General features: G+C 51.3%; 1 protein-coding gene across 4 annotated transcripts in view; it reads left to right on the top strand.

Moving 5' to 3' along the window:
* Nucleotides 1-18,536, top strand: part of Prkx (protein kinase cAMP-dependent X-linked catalytic subunit) — a 52,322-nt gene that overhangs the window by 19,992 nt on the left and 13,794 nt on the right. The window contains exons 3-4 of one of the 4 annotated variants that reach the window (XM_087209943.1): nt 4,726-4,989; nt 10,563-10,682. The exons of 1 other annotated variant lie outside the window; for it this stretch is intronic. In XM_087209943.1, coding sequence (XP_087066069.1) covers nt 4,726-4,989; nt 10,563-10,682 — 384 coding nt within the window. The remainder of the gene's footprint in view (nt 1-4,725; nt 4,990-10,562; nt 10,683-18,536) is intronic. 2 more of the 4 variants (XM_087209944.1, XM_087209945.1) reach the window with 2 other exon arrangements.

The following is an 18,536-nucleotide window of genomic DNA, read 5'->3' on the forward strand; positions in this document are numbered from 1 at the left end:
TGAAGCGGAAGGAAGGGGTCAGTTCTATAGATGGACGAGACGGAGGAGCCAGGCAGAGAGAGTGGACCCGTGCGTGGGGCGGGCTGTGTGGAAGATGCTGATTCTAGAAGGCGGAGGATGCCGAAGCCCAGGTTCACTTGGAGAAGGAATGTGGGGCACCCAGAGTGCTGGTACTGAGCTCCAGAGGGCTGTGAGTGCTGAGCACAGTACTTGGAGGACAACGCCCGGGAGCAGCAGGTCTGGGTCGCCCTGGGGCTGGTCTCGGAGCCAGGTCGGAAAGCAGCGAGGCCAGCCAGACTCTCTGGCTGCACTGGCCCGGCCCGAGCAGATCGGGTGTCAACTCCCTCTGGCCTGGGCCCCTGCATTATCTTGATTGGCTTTGGGTTTTTGGTTTTCTGTCTTCTGGATGGCGCTGGGCAGAGCCCCGACCTTGCCAGCAATCCTCCTTCCTCAGCCTCCTGCATGCAGGGATGACAGGCATACGCCACCACGCCTGGCAAGAATATTTATGTTGCTGTGTGACCGTTAGCACCGCTGCCCACCTCTGGGGCTTTTTATCTTGGAAAACTGAAACTCAGCACTCGGAAAACTGTGACGTCCTATCCCGTTCCCCTTGGCCCTTCTAGCAAATATGCTTGGCTGGTTTGTCTAAAACTTGGGTGACTCTAGCGACCTCACACAAGTGGATTCGTACAGTGTTTGACCTGTGTGGCTAGATTATTTCACTGAGCATCCTGCCCACATGCTTTATCCTCATGCCATGTGTCAGAAGTTCTGCCCTTTTCGTGGCTGTATACTATTCCGCAGTGTGTTTAAAGTGCGTTATGTTTATCCATCCATGTGTGGATGCTTGGGTAAATTTCTCCTTCTGGCTCTGGTGAATAATGTTACTGCAGATGTGAACGTGAGTGTGGGTGCTTGCTTTCCACTGCTTGTATGAACACACTGTGATCAAAAATGCAGTGAATGTTTATTTTTCAATTTATTGCACTAAAAGGCAGGTTGCCATTTCACCTGCTCATTACTCCCTCTGGCCTTGAACACCCTGCATAGCACCATCCTGGCTGCTTCCCACAGGAGCCCTGGAGTCCTCTTTCCTGAGGGCTTCACCGGGTGTGATCAGAAACACGGTGACTGCTGCCTGTCCAGGGGAAAGGCAGCTCGGGCTGTGTCCTCCTCCACCCGAGTCACCGCAGCTGGCACCGTGCGACTCCTGGCTCCTCCCCAAGGTCAGGGTGACCGGGAAAGGTCGCTGTTTTGAGTCCACTCGGAACATTGAGGCAGCCGGGATGGCGCAGCTAAAGACCCCCAGGAAAGAGGACTCCAGAGCTGCTGCGGACAGCGGCCAGGACGGCGGGAAGAGGGTGTGCACAGCCGGGGAGGATTCTGGGGGATTCGTGGTGATGCATGTAATACATTTTTCAAAAATTAAGCATTGACCACGTTTTGTGTCATGTCTTGTACACATACGTATTTTGGTGGTACTGAGGACTGGGCTCAGGGCCTTCACACTGAGCTGCATCCCCGGCCCTTTTTCAGTTTTCCTTTTGAGACAGGGCGTCGCTAAGTCACCAGGTTGCCCAGGCTGAGCTCGATCTTGGGATCCTCCTGCCTCCGCGTACCAGAGTTAGATTAAATACATGGTTCTCTGCCTTCCTCACCCGTGGAGGGTGCCCATGCGTTTCATTTCTTTTTGGGTTCCCTCGCTGACTCCCCTTCTGTCCTCCTCCATCCGAAGGCCAGGGAACTGTATTTATCACCTGGTGTGGGTCTTTGTGTCATTTTCTCTGTGTCCAGTAATCCACACACACACAGACACACGCGCACACACACTTGTCATGTCAGCACTCTGGGAGGCTGAGGCAGGAGGATCTCCAGTTGGAACCCAGCCTGGGCAACGTAGCGATTTAGTAAAAGCCTGTCTCAAAAAATAAAATAATAAAATAAAATAAAATAATAAAAAGGGCTGTGGATGGAGCTCAGTGCAAAGGCCCTGGGCTCAATGCCCAGTACAAATCAAAAACAGAAAAACAGGGAGAGACAGAGACAGAGAAGGAATGAAAGAGAGAAACTGAGGTCTGGAGAAACCTTTTCCCCCTTTGACACTGGCGTAACCCTGTCCAAAAGGCTTGTGACCCAACGTGCTGCGTGGTTCAGGCTCTGTCCTTCAGACTTTGATGCATTTCCCCGTTGCAGTGAGCGGCCTGGGAGGAGGGGCTGGAACCCAAACAGGTTTTCCTTGCACACACCCGGGCCTGAGGTCCCGTGAGGCGCGATCCTTTTCAGTCCTGTTGGGCGAGCAGAGGAGACGTCTCACGGGGCCGCACCTTGGGATTGGGGGACCGTCTGTCGGGGTTGGGGGTGGCCTGGCGGCGGGTGGGTCTGGGATGTGGGGACGGAGCCGCCTCAGCCTGCAGAGCTCCCGGAGCTTCGGAGCTTTGGGGATTTGGAGCAGATCAGAGGAACGCCGTCCTCTGGCTCTCTCCCTCCCTCTTTGTCGTGTTTTGCTTTGTTTCCCGTTTGTCCCTTTGCAGCCCTGGGGATGAGCACGGACTCGCCCCAAGCCCACACACACCCCGTCCTCCCGCAGTCCCGCCCTGTCATCTTTTTCTCCAGCCTTCCTTCCTTCTTGCTCCTTCTCCTTCCTGTATCTCTGCCTTCCTGTTCCCCTCCCTGCCGCCTTCCCTCTTCCTGCCTGTTCTCCCTCCTTCCTCTGTCTCTGTCTCCCTCTCCGACCGCCCTGGCTGGAGTGGGACTGGGTGTGCACGGAGCAGAGCCGGGGAGAAGCTCACCGTGGGAGAGATGAGCAGATGGTGCCCTGAAGCGAGCCACCCAGAGCGGCCTCCCGCAGACGGGGGCGCCAGGCAGGGGACACGGGGTGCGTGTCGCCTTTCCGGGGTCTCCACGGGAAAGCTGTGCACCCTCACGATCCTGTTTTCCGTAGGGGCTGAGGTTCGCTCACTGTGCAGGTGTGAGTCAGCCCCTTAATCCCCACCTGAAACGGGAGCCAACGCAATTGCGCACCCTGAAACTCTGGTTATTATTACTGTGAAAAATACCCTGTGAAATCACTTCCAGGTTCCAGGCCCCCGACAGACGTGAAAGGCAGTGGGATTTTGCGCTTAGGGTTGGGTTTCCTTCCGGTGGCGTGGCGTGGGTGTGCAGATACTCCCCAGCTGGAAGCACCCCAAATGGGGGGCCCCTGTGGGCCCAGGGATTGGGGCGTGGGGCGTTCGCCTCGTCTCCTTCCCTTTTGGCCACTGTCCCTGGTTGTCCCTGTAGGATTTCTCTTGGGAGGAATCGCGATGCCATTTCGTGCCCTCTTATGTGACTTTACTAGGACGGGCCATCCCGGGACAGGAGACTTCTGGTCGACCTGGTGTCTTGTCCTAAGACCGAGACTTAGTTGAGGTTGTGGTGCTGGCCTCGGTTACAGTCCTGGTTGTAGGGTAAGGTCTTGATGCTGGTCTTAGTCTTGGTCGAAGTCTTGTTTAAGTTCTTGGTACCAGGTAAAGTTCAGGTCTTGGGTAGACTCTTGCTGCAGATCCTCGTCTTGCTCGGTGTCCTGGTCAGGGCTGCCGTCTTGACTAACACCTTAGTTAAGGTCGTGGTTGTAGCCCTGGCATTCGTGGACAACTTGGTCATCTGCTGGTCTTGGCCAGTGTTCTGCATCTCTCCATGGCCGTGAGGGACCGTCCGTCCACCCGTATCCGAACATCTGTCTGTGGCTCCGTACCTACACCCTACCATCCACGCATCCACCCAGCCATCCCCGTCTTGGGACATCTTGGCCTCTGTGTGTACTGCTCTCTCAGCATCCGTCCACAGCTCCGTCCTTCCTGCCACCCGTCCATCCCCACACCCTAGCATCTGGCCCTGATGCTGGGTCTCTTTGGTCTCTTTGTCTACCAGTATCTCAGGGTGTGTCCATAGCTCCCATGCTCCCATCCATCTATCCCCATGTGCTAAAATCGGGGCGTCTGTGTTAGCAGTGAATCAGCCTCTTGCCATAGCCATGTCCTGACGCCCGTCCATCCCATGTCCTAGCATGTGTTGGTAGGCACATCTTGGCATTTGTGTCCACCGACGTCTCAACAACCATCCATCACGACGTCCTACCACCCATGTGCATGCCAATCCTAGCATCCATCTGCGGACACATCGTGTGGCCTGTGCCTACCAACATCTCGACATCCTACCATCCATCCATGCCCAAGTCCGAGCATGTCCCACTAGGCACACAAGTATCCGTGTCTCCCAGCATGTCCACATCCATGTATAACTACACCCTGTGTTCTGGGTCGCTCTGTACACCTATCCTAGCATGTCTGTGTGTGCAGCTCGGTGTCTGTACCTACCACTATTCAGCATCCATCCAGAGCTCCATCCTGCCACCCATCCATGCCCATGTCCCTCACGTGTCTATAGGCGCATCTTCGACACCTGGGCCTACCGGTGTCTCCACATCTACCCACCACCTGCCTGCTCATGTGTCCTGCAGCCACCCTGTCCACCCCACTCGCTCTGTGTCCACCGCTCTTAGGTCCGCTCTCTCCTGAGCATCTGTCTCCACCCAGACTTCGCCTCGGCCCCCTGTGGGTGTCCGTTCAGTGTCACCTCCCACCCCAGAGTCTCTGCGTGCATCCCCGCTCCCGGCCCTCATCCCCCGCGTGCCTGCGTGCACTCCCCATGTCCACCGTCCTGGGCATGATCTCCCCGCCCCAGGTTCTGGACCTGCCACGACGCACGCTTCCTCTACATGCTCATGGAGTACGTGCCAGGTGGCGAGCTCTTCAGCTACCTGCGCAGTCGGGGCCGCTTCCCGGCCACCTCGGGGCTCTTCTACTCAGCGGAGATCGTGTGTGCGCTCCAGTATCTGCACTCCAGGGACATCGTGTACCGCGACCTGAAGCCCGAGAACATCCTGCTGGACCGCGAAGGCCACATCAAGCTCACCGACTTCGGCTTCGCCAAGAAGCTGGTGGACAGGTGCGGGGGACACGGGAGAGGGTGGGGCAGCTCCCGGCAGGGTGGACGGAGGGATGGGGCTGAGTGCACATGTGCACACGCACACATGCACGCACACATGCATGCACGCACATATGCATGCATGCACATATGCACACATGCACACACATGCACGCACGCACATGCATGGACGTGCATGCACACATATGCACACACATGTACTCACACACATGCACACACATGCACACACATGCATGCACATACGCACACACATACATGCACGCTCGCACACACATACGCACACATGCACTCATGCACACACATGCATGCACACACATACACATGCACATGTACGCACGCGCACACATGCATGCATGCACACATACGGCATGCACACACATGCATGCACACACACCCACACACGTATGTACGCACACACATGCATGCACACACATGCACACACATGGGCATACACATGCACACACATGCATACACATGTACACACGTACACACATACACACGCATGCACGTACGCACACACATGCACACATGCACGCTCACACACATACACACATGCACACACGCACATACTCACACATGCACGCACACACACGCATACACATGCACACACACATGCACACATACATACATATGCATGCATGCACGTACACACACACGCACATATGCACACACTCACGCACACGCTTGGTTCCAGTATCTATCTTCGCTTGTCTCTCTCTGTCTCTCTGTCTCTCTCTGTGTCTCTCTGCCTGTCTCTCTTGCATACTAGGGATTGAACCCCGTGTTAACAGGAAGTAATCCTGGAGATAAAATATGAAATACTATCTCCTTGGACCTGTCAGCTGTCTGATATGCCGTGTTTTTGTTCTCTAGAAATCGAAGCAAGAGTAGGAAGATATTTATTGACAGGAAAGGTCCCGAGGGACAGGAAGGGACCCGAGTGGGTAGCTGGGGATCCCGCTTCACAGAGGAGTTTTATAGGGTGAAACTCACGTGGATACAACGTGGGCCACAGCCATGATCATCCAGTAAGGTCACAAGCGTCATCTCTCAGGTGATGGTGGTCCAGTTGGGAAGCGAGTCACGTACCAGGCGTGGATGGAAAGGACAAGGATTCCCCTAGAGGGCGCTGGGTCCAGAGGTCCTGGTCACCCCCAGGGTGGCTGCTGTCCAGCCTTCCTTAGGCCCAGTGTCTGTCCTCTGAGGAAGCAGGCGGGCCTGGTCATCTTTATCTTGAGACCCGGCCTCCAGCAGATGTCTCGGGCCGCAGCTGTGGTGCGTTTCGTCTTTGTCCTGACCTGTCGAGGACCCAGCCCTGGCCGACCGCTGTCACACCTCTACGGAACCCAGCTGTCGATAACCGCAGGACCTTCCCACTGTCCTGCACCCCAGCCCTCTCATCTCCTCTTCCAAGACAGGGTCTCTCTGACTCGCTGAGTAGCCCAGGCTGAGCTGGAACTTTCCATCTTCCTGCCCCAGCCTCCCAGAGTGCGGGGATGACAGGCGTGTGCCACCACGCCCGGCCATGATTATCTCCTGTCTGTGAGTCCTAGTGTTTATTTTTCAGCGGCCTCTGGTAATGGTGCATGACAGACACATAATCCCTAATGTGCACCGTGGAGCAACCCCCTTGAAAGGCAGAGACGGATGCTCCTCGGGCGTCGTGGGTTCTAGTTTACTCCCTCATGGTGTTCTTTACCTACGGCCTCGGCATCCGTGAGAAGCCCAGAAGTGATCCTTTTTGGCTTTCTCATTGTTTCAGGAGATCATTTTCATCCTGTAGCATGTAGGAAATGAAAAATATTCAAGAATATTTGAAAAGATGTGAAATGTTTTCATTTCCCGGTTCCGTCGAGATAAAAGTGGAGATATCCAGCACGGATTGTGGGATGGTCCCTGGTGCTGCGTTGCTGAAATCCTGACATTTTATATTTATACACTTATAAATAATAAGTTTTATATAACGGATATATAAATATATATATAATACATGTTATAGATATTTGTAAATGTTATATTGAACTGGTCCTTGAAATGAAGCTGCTCACTTCTCATCAGAACTGTTTGCCATGAGCCGGGCATGGCAGTGCAGGTCTGTCATTGCATTTCGGGAGGCTGAGGCGGGAGGATCACTGAGTTCCAGGCTGGCCCGGGCTCCATGGTGAGACCTTGTCTCAACCCGTCCAGCCCCAAGAAGAGACAGAAAGAAAAAAAGATGCAAGAGAGAAAGAAAGAGAAAGTAAACCCATGCAAAAACTGACATTGCCATCTACTTCAGCCTTCGTTGGTTTAAAAGGAAGCGGAAACACCCGCACTGGGAAACCACTTCCTGGAGAACCACACATTTCTGAGCAGCTTGGCCCGCTGACTCTGGTTCGAACATTCAGTTGTCAGTTTTGTGAGGATTTTTATACCAGTTAAATAGAGGTCAGCGTGTGAATTCAACGAATGCTAAAGAAAAGTCATTTTCTCTCGCTTTGCTTTTCTTTTCTTTTTTCTCTTCTCTTCTCTTGAGACAGGGTCTCACTATGTAGCCCAGCCTGGGCTTGAACTCAGTGCGATCCTCCAGCCTCAGCCTCCTGAGTGCTGTGGTCACAGGCGCGTGCCATCACCACGCTTAGCAACCCTTCTTTTCTAAAACGCGGTACACTGCTGTTCAAGTCATTGTGAATTTCCCCTGTAAATCTTTACCTATCACGCGTGACAGGACACAGCCTGTAAAAATGAGAGGGTTTTTAACAGAACAGTGAAGAGTTCAAGTTTAAATTTTTTCAAGAGTCGTCATGCTGCCCCCTTCTGGCAGAACGTGGTATTGTGTGTATTGGTAGAGTGTTTTTATTTTTGTTTCTGTTTTTGCTTTTTTTTTTTGCTACCGGGGATCGAACTCGGGACCTTGCGCTTGCAAGGCAGGTGGCGGAACCACCGAGCTACATCCCTGGCCCAGAGTTTTTTATTTTTATTTTTCAGCCTGGGTGTGCAGTATGTGAGTACTTTCTACATATTACTGCGCGGAAGTGCTGTGCCCGGGAATTACACCTTGAGCCTCCCCTTTTAGAAATTTATTGTAATTATTCTTATTATTTTTGAGATAGGGTCTCCCTTTGTAGCCCAGGCTGGCCCTGAACTCATGGCGATCCTCCTGCCTCAGCCTCCCCAAGTGAAGTGATGACACTCATGAGCCACTGCGCCCGGCCACCCATGAACCCTGATGTCCTGCACGGACGTGTGTATGACACACGGTGTTCGCAGTCAGCGTGTGCAGTTGTGCACGTGCCCAGCGCGTCTTCGTTCCTTTTGGATTCGCTTCTCCCCACTCCCTCTGTCGCTCATTCCTCCCCTCATTTTCACATGATTCCCTCCCTATGTCCCATCACCTGCCTTCTCTCTTGCTCTTTATTTATCTTTCTGGTTTCTCATGTGAGAAAAACCATGGGATACTGAAGCTTCTGAGTCTCATTCTTTTCTGTGAACATCAGGGTCTCAAGGTGCCTCCACTGTCCTACACAGGCCTCGAGGTTATCCTTCTTTGTGGCAGTGTAGGACTCCGTTGTGGGCAAACAGCACATTTCCTTTATGCATTCATCTGCTCGCGGTGTAACAAGTTTTTTAAACATAAACATTCACTGTGTGCATCACTCGACCCTTGTACATGGCAGAGAACCCTGTCTTTCATGTCCCTGTCCCTTGCTTGCCCCTGCCTCAGTGGAGCTGAAATCAAATCACAGGAATCCAGACCAGCACCTGCCACCCCATCTTGGGATTTTTGCAAAAATCACTGTGGACCCAGAAGAGCCAGCTCCAGACGGCTGATGCCCCTGACCCCAGACAGCTCGGGGTGAAGACGGCAGCTCCCTTTCCCTGGGGTAAACTGAGGCACGGCACCCTGTTGGTGCCACTGACACTCGGTGACAGTTTCTCCATCTGCACATCCAGCTGGTTTCAGACCCTGCTTCTCCAACCCATTTATTTATTTACATTTTCGCCTCCTCAGAGAAACCTCACTGCCTCAGCTTAGTGGGGGAGGCAGCTTCAGCCCTTGCCTGCCATTGAAACGATTTTACTCATTTTTCATCCTTAGCCTTTATTGCTGAGGTTCCGCGTAACTGCACGGGGAGCACGGTACGGATGCGCATTTTCGGTCCTTTTGAATTTTTTTCTTCCTGCTTCCTTCTTCCTCCCATCCTGCTGTGTGATAATCATTTCCCGCCTACTTTCTTGTCTTCTCTTTCAGATTCCTCATAGTATTTGTCTTTCCGAGTCTTACTTTCTTTTCCATGGTGGGTCTCCGCATCCATTCGTTTTCCCACAAATGAAAGAATTTTATTCTTTACAGCTATGTAATACTCCATTGTGTTCATTTACCACATGATCTTCATCCGTTCATTTGTTGACGGGCAGCTAGGCCGGTGCTGTATCCTGGCTATTGTGAATTGTGCTGCCATAAGTGTGGATACACAGGCGCCCCTCGCATATTCTGACTTGTAATTCCTTTGGGTGTACACCATCGAGAGGAATAGCTGGATAGGATGGTAGCTCTAGTTTTAGATTTTCGAGGATTCATGCAGTATCGATCAGCCTGTTTCACTAAGCATCTTGTCCTCAGGGTTTATGCATGCTGTACATTTATCAGAATTGCTTTCCTTTTTTAGGGCTGAATGATAATCCCATTGTGTAGATGAACTACACTCTGGGTATTCAGCCAACCATGCAGCCATTCATTCATCCATCCTAGGTTTGGGGATCCATTCTTCTGTTCATCTGTGGTTTGGGCATCCATCCACCCCACCCATCCACCCCACCCATCCACCCACCCACCCATCCACCCAACCACCCATCCACCCACCCATCCACCCATCCATCCACCCATCCACCCATCCATCCATCCATCCACCCACCCACCCACCCATCCATTCATCCGCTGCCTAGCTGTCTGCCATCTGTCTGTCTTCTATTCGTTTTCTCTGTCTTTGGTGGTGGTTGCTGGGGATGGAACCCAGGGCCTTCATCCTGAGCTATATCCCTAACCCCCTTTTTATTGTTTAAGTTTTGTTACAATGTCTCACTCACTGCCCAAGCTGGGCTCCAACTTGAGATTGTCCTGCCTCCGCGTCCCAGAGCTGGGGTTCCAGTTGTGTGCCGCCACATCCCTCCAGCCCTTTCTATTCATTGCTTATATCTGCCTTTCTTTCCTTCTTCCTCTCTCTCTCTCTTTCCTTCCTTCCTTCCTTCCTTCCTGCCTTCCTGGTATTTTTTGAGGCAGGGTCTCCCTTTCTCCCTTTTTAGTCCCCCTGAACTCACTGTGTAGCCCTGGCTGGCCTCCGACTCGTGGCGATTCTCCTGCTTCAGCCTCCTGATGCTGGGGTGACAGGCGTGCCCCCCCGCACTGGCTCATATCCTTTCCTTCTCTGCAGGCGTGGGACCCGGGGCCCCACGTGTGCTCTGCAGCCTCACCCTTGCCTCCCTCGGGTTTCTTTCGCACACGCTCTGTTTCCGGAGGGGACAGCCGGCGGGCTGGGCTGGGCTCCTTGGCCATTGCTGCTGACCGTCCGGCCCTCGTCTCCCCACCCGTGCAGGACGTGGACGCTGTGTGGGACGCCCGAGTACCTGGCTCCCGAGGTTATCCAGAGCAAGGGCCACGGCAGGGCCGTCGACTGGTGGGCGCTTGGCATCCTCGTATTCGAGATGCTGTCCGGGTGAGTACTGCGCAACCGCGGGGCTGGCGGCTCCGGAGCTCTGAGTCCCGCCTCGCATGCTGGCCAGGCCCGTCCCGGGAGTGCTTGCAAGCCTTTCCCCGTGCTGAGCCTGCCGGGCAGGAATAGGGCAGAAACGCAAACTCAGGAAAGAGCACCGCATGCGGGCCATGGCAACGCTTAGAAAATCCCTGCGTCCCTACACACACGGGTGTGAGCTCTCGCTCTGTGCTCCAGGCTGGCTGTGAACTCACCTTGGAGCCCAGGCTGCTCCAGAACTCAGGGCGATCCTCCTGCCTCAGCCTCCTGAGTGCTGCGTGCCAGGCGTGCGCCCCCACGCCCGGCCCCACTCTTCTGTGTTTCTTCTGCTTGCCGGGGAGGCTCCAGGACAGGTGTCACGATGCCCCTGAGCTGCGGTAGCAGCTGGGCCCATGGGTCCCCTGCAGGACCAAAAGCGGAGGTTTTGACCCAGAAACCAGCCCTTCCTGTTCCAAACTAGGGTAGCAGGAGCAGATCTTGCCCACGTCGGGACGCCCACCCGGGAGGTTCTGTCCCCAGCTTGGGAGAAGCCAGGGAGTCACCACCTCCCCTGCAGATTGACGAGAACCAGGGTCCCAGGGGCTTCTCCCTGCTGACCTGGGTAAAGAAAATCACTGCTGCCCAAGGCAGCTGAGGGCAGCGAGGCTGGGGTTCCAACAGGGGCTTCAGGAGGAAGGGGATGTGCATTGTGGGGAGGGGAGTCTAGGAAACCATTGCTCACCCACCTGTCTGCCTGCCTATCTACATATCTGTCTGTGTTTCTATATCCATCCACCCACCCATCCAGCCACCAACCCATCCACCCATCCATCCATCCACATATCCACCCACCCATCCACCCACCCACCCATCCACCCATCCATCCATCCACACACCCATCCATCCACCCACCCATCCACCCATCCATCCACCCATCTATCCACCCATCCATCCACCCATCTATCCACCCATCCATCCATCCACACACCCATCCATCCACCCACCCATCCACCCAACCATCCACCCACCCATCCACCCACCCATCCACCCACCCATCCACCCAACCATCCACCCATCCATGCACCCACCCACCCATGCATGGATCTTTCTACCTACCTATCTTTCCATCCATCCATCATCTATTTCTGTCAATCCATTCACCATTGCAGATCCATGTATTTCTGGATTCATCTACCTGTCCCCTTGCCACGTGTTACCTCTCTTTACCCAACCGTCCTGCTACCAGCATTGTTACCATCAGTGGATCTCTCCAAAGTGTCCTTTCTCCTTAATCCCCGTGCTCGTCATCTGTCTTGTAATTTTCCCTCCCGACTCGACTGTTTCATACACTCACAACACAGTCAGAGGCTTTCTCAGGTGACGCGCATAAATGTGCCTCGTCCTCACCTCTCATTTCTCCATGACTTCCGCCTGGGAGGGCTCCGAGCTGCCCTTCTGCTCGGCTGAGTTTTCCGATTCTGGTGCCCCCTGGTGCCCGCCAAAACAGATGCACAGTGCACATGCACCCCGGGGTCCAGGATGTCTCAGCCCAGCGAGGCACAAGTTAAAGGAGCAGCCACGGCTTGGAGATGCGAGAGTGGACAGAGGACATGGTCCTTCGCAGAAGAGAAGGGGACCGAGAGATGCAGGGAGAGCAGGGGGAGAAAGAAAGAACTGAGATGTGTCAGTGCGCGCACCCGCTCCCCACCAGGATGCGGTCATTGTGCACTGCACACCCAGACCGAGCAAAGTGAAAATACACCAAAGAAAACAGCAGGTCCAAGCGTCAGCCGCACCTTGTCCTTCGTGCATTCGGCCACCAGAGGGCGCCATTGTCCGAGGCTCGCTCAAGGCTGGAGCCGGGAAAGCCCTTTAGGCTGCTGCAGGGTTACCGTGTAACACTGCAGGTTACAGAGCATGCAAATGCGAGCTATGCAAATGCAGGCCATGCAAATACATCGCACGCGGAATGCAGGATTAGGCCTTTGGGACGCAGTACTAGGAGGGGATACATCTCAGAATAGGATGGTGTTAGCCTGCAGAAGAAAGCTATTGGAACAGAATTAAAATAGAAGCTACTTGACCCGTACAGCTGTACGTACAATTCTATACCTTATGTCGGTGTATGTTACACTGTATGTGTAATACAGTATCACATAATTATGTAATGTGATATACATTTACATAATATGCGATGTGCAGTAAAATGCAATAATGTGTGTAGAGTATTGTACCGTTATAAGTACGGTCATATATACTCTGTATATATTATATTATAACATACTCATATATTGTAATATATATTATATATATGGCAGTATATATACTATCATATAGTACATATACTATCATATATTAATGTTGTACTATGTCAGTATATTCCCATTAAGGATTTATTGTTATGTCATTATTATAACAAGTATGACAATGTGTCATTAATAGGGATATATTAATGTATATCAGGTGTAGTGTAATATCTATAACAGTATAAACCAGATTATAATACTACATAATTATGTAGCTATGTATTGTATGGTATATGATGAATATATAACATATTTATAATATATTACCTTATTAATACGCTACATTTTGTTGATAGTATATTTTGCCTATTGTACAGAATTTATAATTATAGCTTCTGTTTCATGATAGTCAGACACAGCTGTTTTTCTCGTAGTGGTGGCAGAGATTGAACCCAGGGCCTTCACACTGAGCTCCATCCCCAGCCCTTTTTAAAAATTTTTTACTCCTTTACGGGGTCTCCGTAAGTTGCTTAGTTGCCCCGGCTGGAATCTAGTTCGCCATTCTCCTGCCTCAGCCTCCTGAGGATGGGGCTCAAGGCGGGCACCACCTCCCCCAGCTGGGGGTGTTCATCTTCAGGCCCTTCACGGCCGGCAAGTGACATGGAATAGAAGAAGTAGGCGTGGGTAAAGGGACCCGGGAAAATCAGACTTTTAAAACTGTGCTTTGAGGAAAAGCCGCAGCTTCCGGACACAAAAGCTGCTCCAGGCTGGTTCCCTTCTCTTCTGTCTGTTCTCCCCGATTCAGTAGTTCAGTTTCCCCTTTTACCTGCAAGTGGCCCTTTCCACCTGAGCATGGAGGATCTCTTCACGCCTGTAAACTGCACTGTCTCCCTCAGGGTGGATCTCCGCTTCTAGCGCCCGCCCCAGGGTGTGCATTCTGACCCAGCCACGTGGGAGGAACGCGTCCCCCCCAACAGGCGCGCGCACACTGTATCCTTTATTTGCTTTTCTGAGGCAGGGTCTCGCCATGTAGTTGAGGCCGGCCCTGAATTCACTGCGTAGCCCAGGCTGGCCTCAACGCCATGGAGATCCTCCTGCTCCGGCCTCCCGAGCCCTGGGATGACAGTTACGCATGCCCACTGTTTTGACTCCCCCCCCATCAACACAAGCAGCTCCGGATCACAGCATGCCCCTCTGTCTCCAGGGCCTGCGCTCTGTGTCTTTGAGGGGACTCTTACGTTTCTGCCTCACAAATCGCTTCGAGCCTCTTCCTGACCATTGGGAACCAAGAGCGACCACACCTGCAGCTGAGTTGCACAGGTGGGGAGCTCTGTGGAGCTTCCGGGACGCCGTCCGTCCGTGAAACAGGGACTGAAAGGGGAGGAAGACAGACGGCTGTTGGGTGCCGCGGAGTAGCTAGTTACGTCTTCGTGCCTTCCCCTTTCATGTCCCTCCTCCCGTCATGATGTGCTGCTGTTTGTCTCCGTGCTGTATTCCCTATTTCCGTTCTTTGTTTTGCCTTGAGGTTTTCCTACTCTTTGTTTTTAGATCGTTAGTGTGCACGGTGTACGGATGACCTTTCTGGGGCAACTGTAAAATGTGACCCCGAACTGTGGCCTGAAATAACACGAATCACCCTCTCCCGGTTGTGGAGCCCAGGAGGCTGAGACCGAGGGAGACCCTCCCGCCTCTGCCTCATCCTGGGCTCCAGGTGGCCCTGGGCTGTGGCCCTGTCACTCCCGCCTCTGCCTCCCAAGTCTGCACGCGGCTCCTCCTCTGTCTGCGTCTCCTCCTCTGCCTCTCGTGAGGACGCTGCCGTTGGATTCAGGGCCACCCCGACCCTGGATGGCTTCGTCCCCAGATCCTGCTCCAATTCCCTCTGCAGGGGCCCTGTTTCCAAATCAGGTCCCGTCCCAGGTCCTGGGGTCAGGACGTGGACACATCTTTGGGGGCCCCCATGACACCCACCAAGCTCTGTTCTTATACCAGCGAAATTCAGGAAGTGATTTGCAGTCTGCATTTTGCCCGTCGTACTTTGTAAGCATCCATCAGGGTTCTGGGTGGAGACTCCGTGCTGCCTTTCCCTGCAGCCATACTTTTTGTTCATGACCGTGCTGCGGGAGACATCATTGTAAGTGCCAGTCTTAGGCCAGATGAGAAGATTTCAGAAGGGCAGTTGGTTCCCGGGGACTCGCAGGAAGCCGAGATGTGCTATTAGTTAGCTTCTCGATTTCCTCAGATTTGTATATGTTTTCATTACAGTTTTAACTTTAACGATCCCTTAGTTTCCTTAGGAGATTCCTTCAGGACCTTGCCAAAAGGAAATCTGCAAATGCTCAAGTCCATCCTAGAAAATGTCCTAATAGGTTGGGGGTGGTGGCACTCACCTGTCATTCTAGGGCCCAGGGAGGCTGACGCAGGAGGATCCCCAGTTTTAGTGTAACTGAGGCAAGTTAGCAAGGTAGTGAGATCCTGTCTTAAAACAAAAAATCAGCTCGGGCTGTAATTCAGCGTGAAGGCCCTGGTTCCAGCCCCCAATACTGCAAAAAAAAAAATGTGGGTTTTTTTGTTTTTTGTTTTTGCATGGGAATAACTAAAAGCTTTATTAGATATCATTTTCAAATAACAGCAATGTGAAAATTGGAAGTATCAATTCAAAGAGTAGTGAAGTCTGAAATTTTAAAAAGTAGACTATCATGGGACCAGAAAAAGGAAGACAAGAATCTTAATACCGCTCAGTGCCCAGTAGCTCCTACCTACAGCTGCTCCATTTTTATGTCATTGATTTTATAGAATAATGAATTCCCTTGAAGCAACCTAGGGTATGCAGTTGGTGTCCAACATGGGGGCAAGGAGTAGAAACATTTGATCATGAGCTTTTTACCCACACATTTTAGCCAGAGTTTTTCTTTCTGCTGAGATTTTAGTAATAAATTCATAAATTAAGAAATGCTTTCATTCCTTCCTTCAGGGTTAAAGTAGAAAACGGAACGGTGCCGACAATAGTGGCTTAATTATTGGCATAATAAGAAAAACACAACAGATTTTCTTAATTATGCATTTGAAATATCAATGTGTGCATTTCATTTTTACAGTTACAGGTGTTCTAATCTGTTTTAGACAACAGCAGGTAATAGTTTTCGATTGATTGAAATGTTGCTTTCAACTTGAAATCTTGTGAATAGGTGTGTATAAAAAATAAGTCAAAGCCGGGTGTGGTAGCACACACCTGTAATCCCAGCACTTGGGGGGCTGAGGCAGGAGGATCACCGTGAGTTCAAGGCCAGCCTGGGCTACATAGTGAGTTCAAGGCCAACCTGAATTGTATACTGAGACCCTGCCTCAAAAAAGAAAGGCCGGGGATTTAGCTCAGTGGTTCCGGCGCCTGCCTTGCAAGCGCAGGGTCCCAAGTTCGATCCCTGGTACCAAAAAAAAAAATAAAATAAGCCGATATCTGACTCATCTGACAGATGTTTAGAGATCAATAAAGGGTTATTTTTGAACATGCAGTTAGGAGGAGAGGTAAGTGGGCCAAGCTCACTACAGTGTCTTGCTGCTGGCTTTTTTTTGCAGCAGTGTCAGTAGTGGTTTTTGGAAGAAACAAAACTATCCAAATCAAGGCATCGTAGCCGAATTAAGTTCTTTTTCATGGATTGCTTTTATAGATGCTTAGCCATGCTCTAAGATTAACTAACCCTTTGAGAGCAGGATTTTATATCCAATTTACATGTCTTAGGTGCCACCTTATTTGTTACAGTAAGGTCTTGTACCCAAATATCTACCTACCATATACTCAGAGCTTTAAGAAAAAATCAGGACACAGAGGGAGTTGCCATTTTTAGCACCACAAATTCAGTAGGTACAAAATTGCTAGTTCATTTTTAAATCAATAACTTGAAAATACCCCCATTATACCCCTTTTATAAGCAGCAGACATCTTGCAAAAAAAAAAAATGTTGAAAAAAAAATTTTAAAGGCGTAGTATTTGAATGTAAACTATGCACATTCTCCCACATACTTTAAATATTCTCTGCATCACTTATAACACGTGATAATACCTGAATCCCCTGGAAATAGTTGTTAATCTATGTGCTTTTCTTGCCAAGAAAGGCAAGAAAATTAGTGAATTTATAGAGCTGGAATCTGCAATTATGAAGGACCAACTGTATATTTCTTTTTTTGAGCCGATTTCAAAAATAGTTTTGTCATCTCCACTATTAGACAATACAGGTCTGTTGGTTGATTTTTCTTTTTCCCCCGTTTTTGGGAATCGAACTCAGGACCTGGCGCTTGCAAGGCACACGTGGTGGCCCAGAGCTAAATCTCGGGTTAGGTCTGTTGGCTTCTATATGAGGATCGTAATCTTTTTCCAGTGGCAGCGAGCAAGATGTAGTAGGACTGTCTTTAAAGTTAGGGTGACCTCTTGAGCTTTAGCAGTTATCATTCCTCTTTACAGCTCTCTCAGTGTAGACTGCACTTCCCCAAAACCGAGGCCTGGTCTTATGGTAACCACCCCCCCGCCCTCAAGACACAGTAGGGCTTATTTTCAGGGGATATCGTTATTTTTCTCATGTGCAAAAATCTACATTTATTCCACGACGGTCGTGCGATCTCTTCTCGGAGCATGGGCATAATTCAGTGTGTCCGTCGTGGGGAGCATTGGATGCATTGCTCAGGCTGACCTTCTTAGCCGTGGCTTCTGGGTGCTCAGGCTGACATGGTGAGCATCCTGGAAAATCATGCTGCAGAGACTTGGTCTCAGTTTAGGGTTTATTCTCAGGGAAACAGGCTTCTCATCTTTCCTGCATCACACGCGATCACAGCGTTCTTCACTGCGGTGAATCAGAAAGTGTGTGCATCAGCCTTTGGGCACTGTAACAAAACACCTGAGACCATGAGGTCGACAAGACAAGCCTTTCTTCTGGCCCAGAGTCTGGGATCCCAACATCCCCTTTGGGGCCACGCCCCCATGACATCACTTCCTCCTTGAGGCCCACCCCTTCCTGTAGGCCCTGCTTAACACGTGAGTCTCTGAGGACATTCAACATCCAAATGGTAGCATTGAGGAAAAATATGTAGCTGAAGACCACACAGTCTCTGTCACCACAACCACATCTTCCTTTGGTCCCTCTGAAGCAGCTGCAGTTAGTATGCAACCAAATGAGCAGAACTGTGTGCCAATAAAACTTTATTGACAAACAGAAGCTATGGGCCATATATTGCTAACCTGTGGGAATTGGTCTTTGCTGTCTAAAGGTACAAGATAAAAACAGAGAGGGCTTTCCCTGACCCTCCCCTCGATAGGCATGGTTTAAATTCATCCGTATCAGATACTGGCTTCTATAATAGTATGGAATATAGTTATCATGCATGTCCAACCATGTGCATGTAACAAACTGTAACCCCGTTGCCTCCGTTTGCCCTGGGTACATTTGTTGAACACCGACTGTATGTGTCTGTCAGGGTTTAGATCCAGAACATCACCCAAAAGACTCCTGGCTTCAGAGCTGGGGCTTTGCAAGGTGACTGGCTCATGGGGCGCTGTGCTCATCAGTGGATCATCATGGATGAGCTCCTGGTGAATGAGCTGTAG

The sequence above is a fragment of the Heterocephalus glaber genome, unplaced genomic scaffold (genome assembly GCF_053883595.1).
Source record: "Heterocephalus glaber isolate CG9 unplaced genomic scaffold, H.glaber_assembly_v1.0 deba00001072, whole genome shotgun sequence".
Taxonomy (NCBI): domain Eukaryota; kingdom Metazoa; phylum Chordata; class Mammalia; order Rodentia; family Bathyergidae; genus Heterocephalus; species Heterocephalus glaber.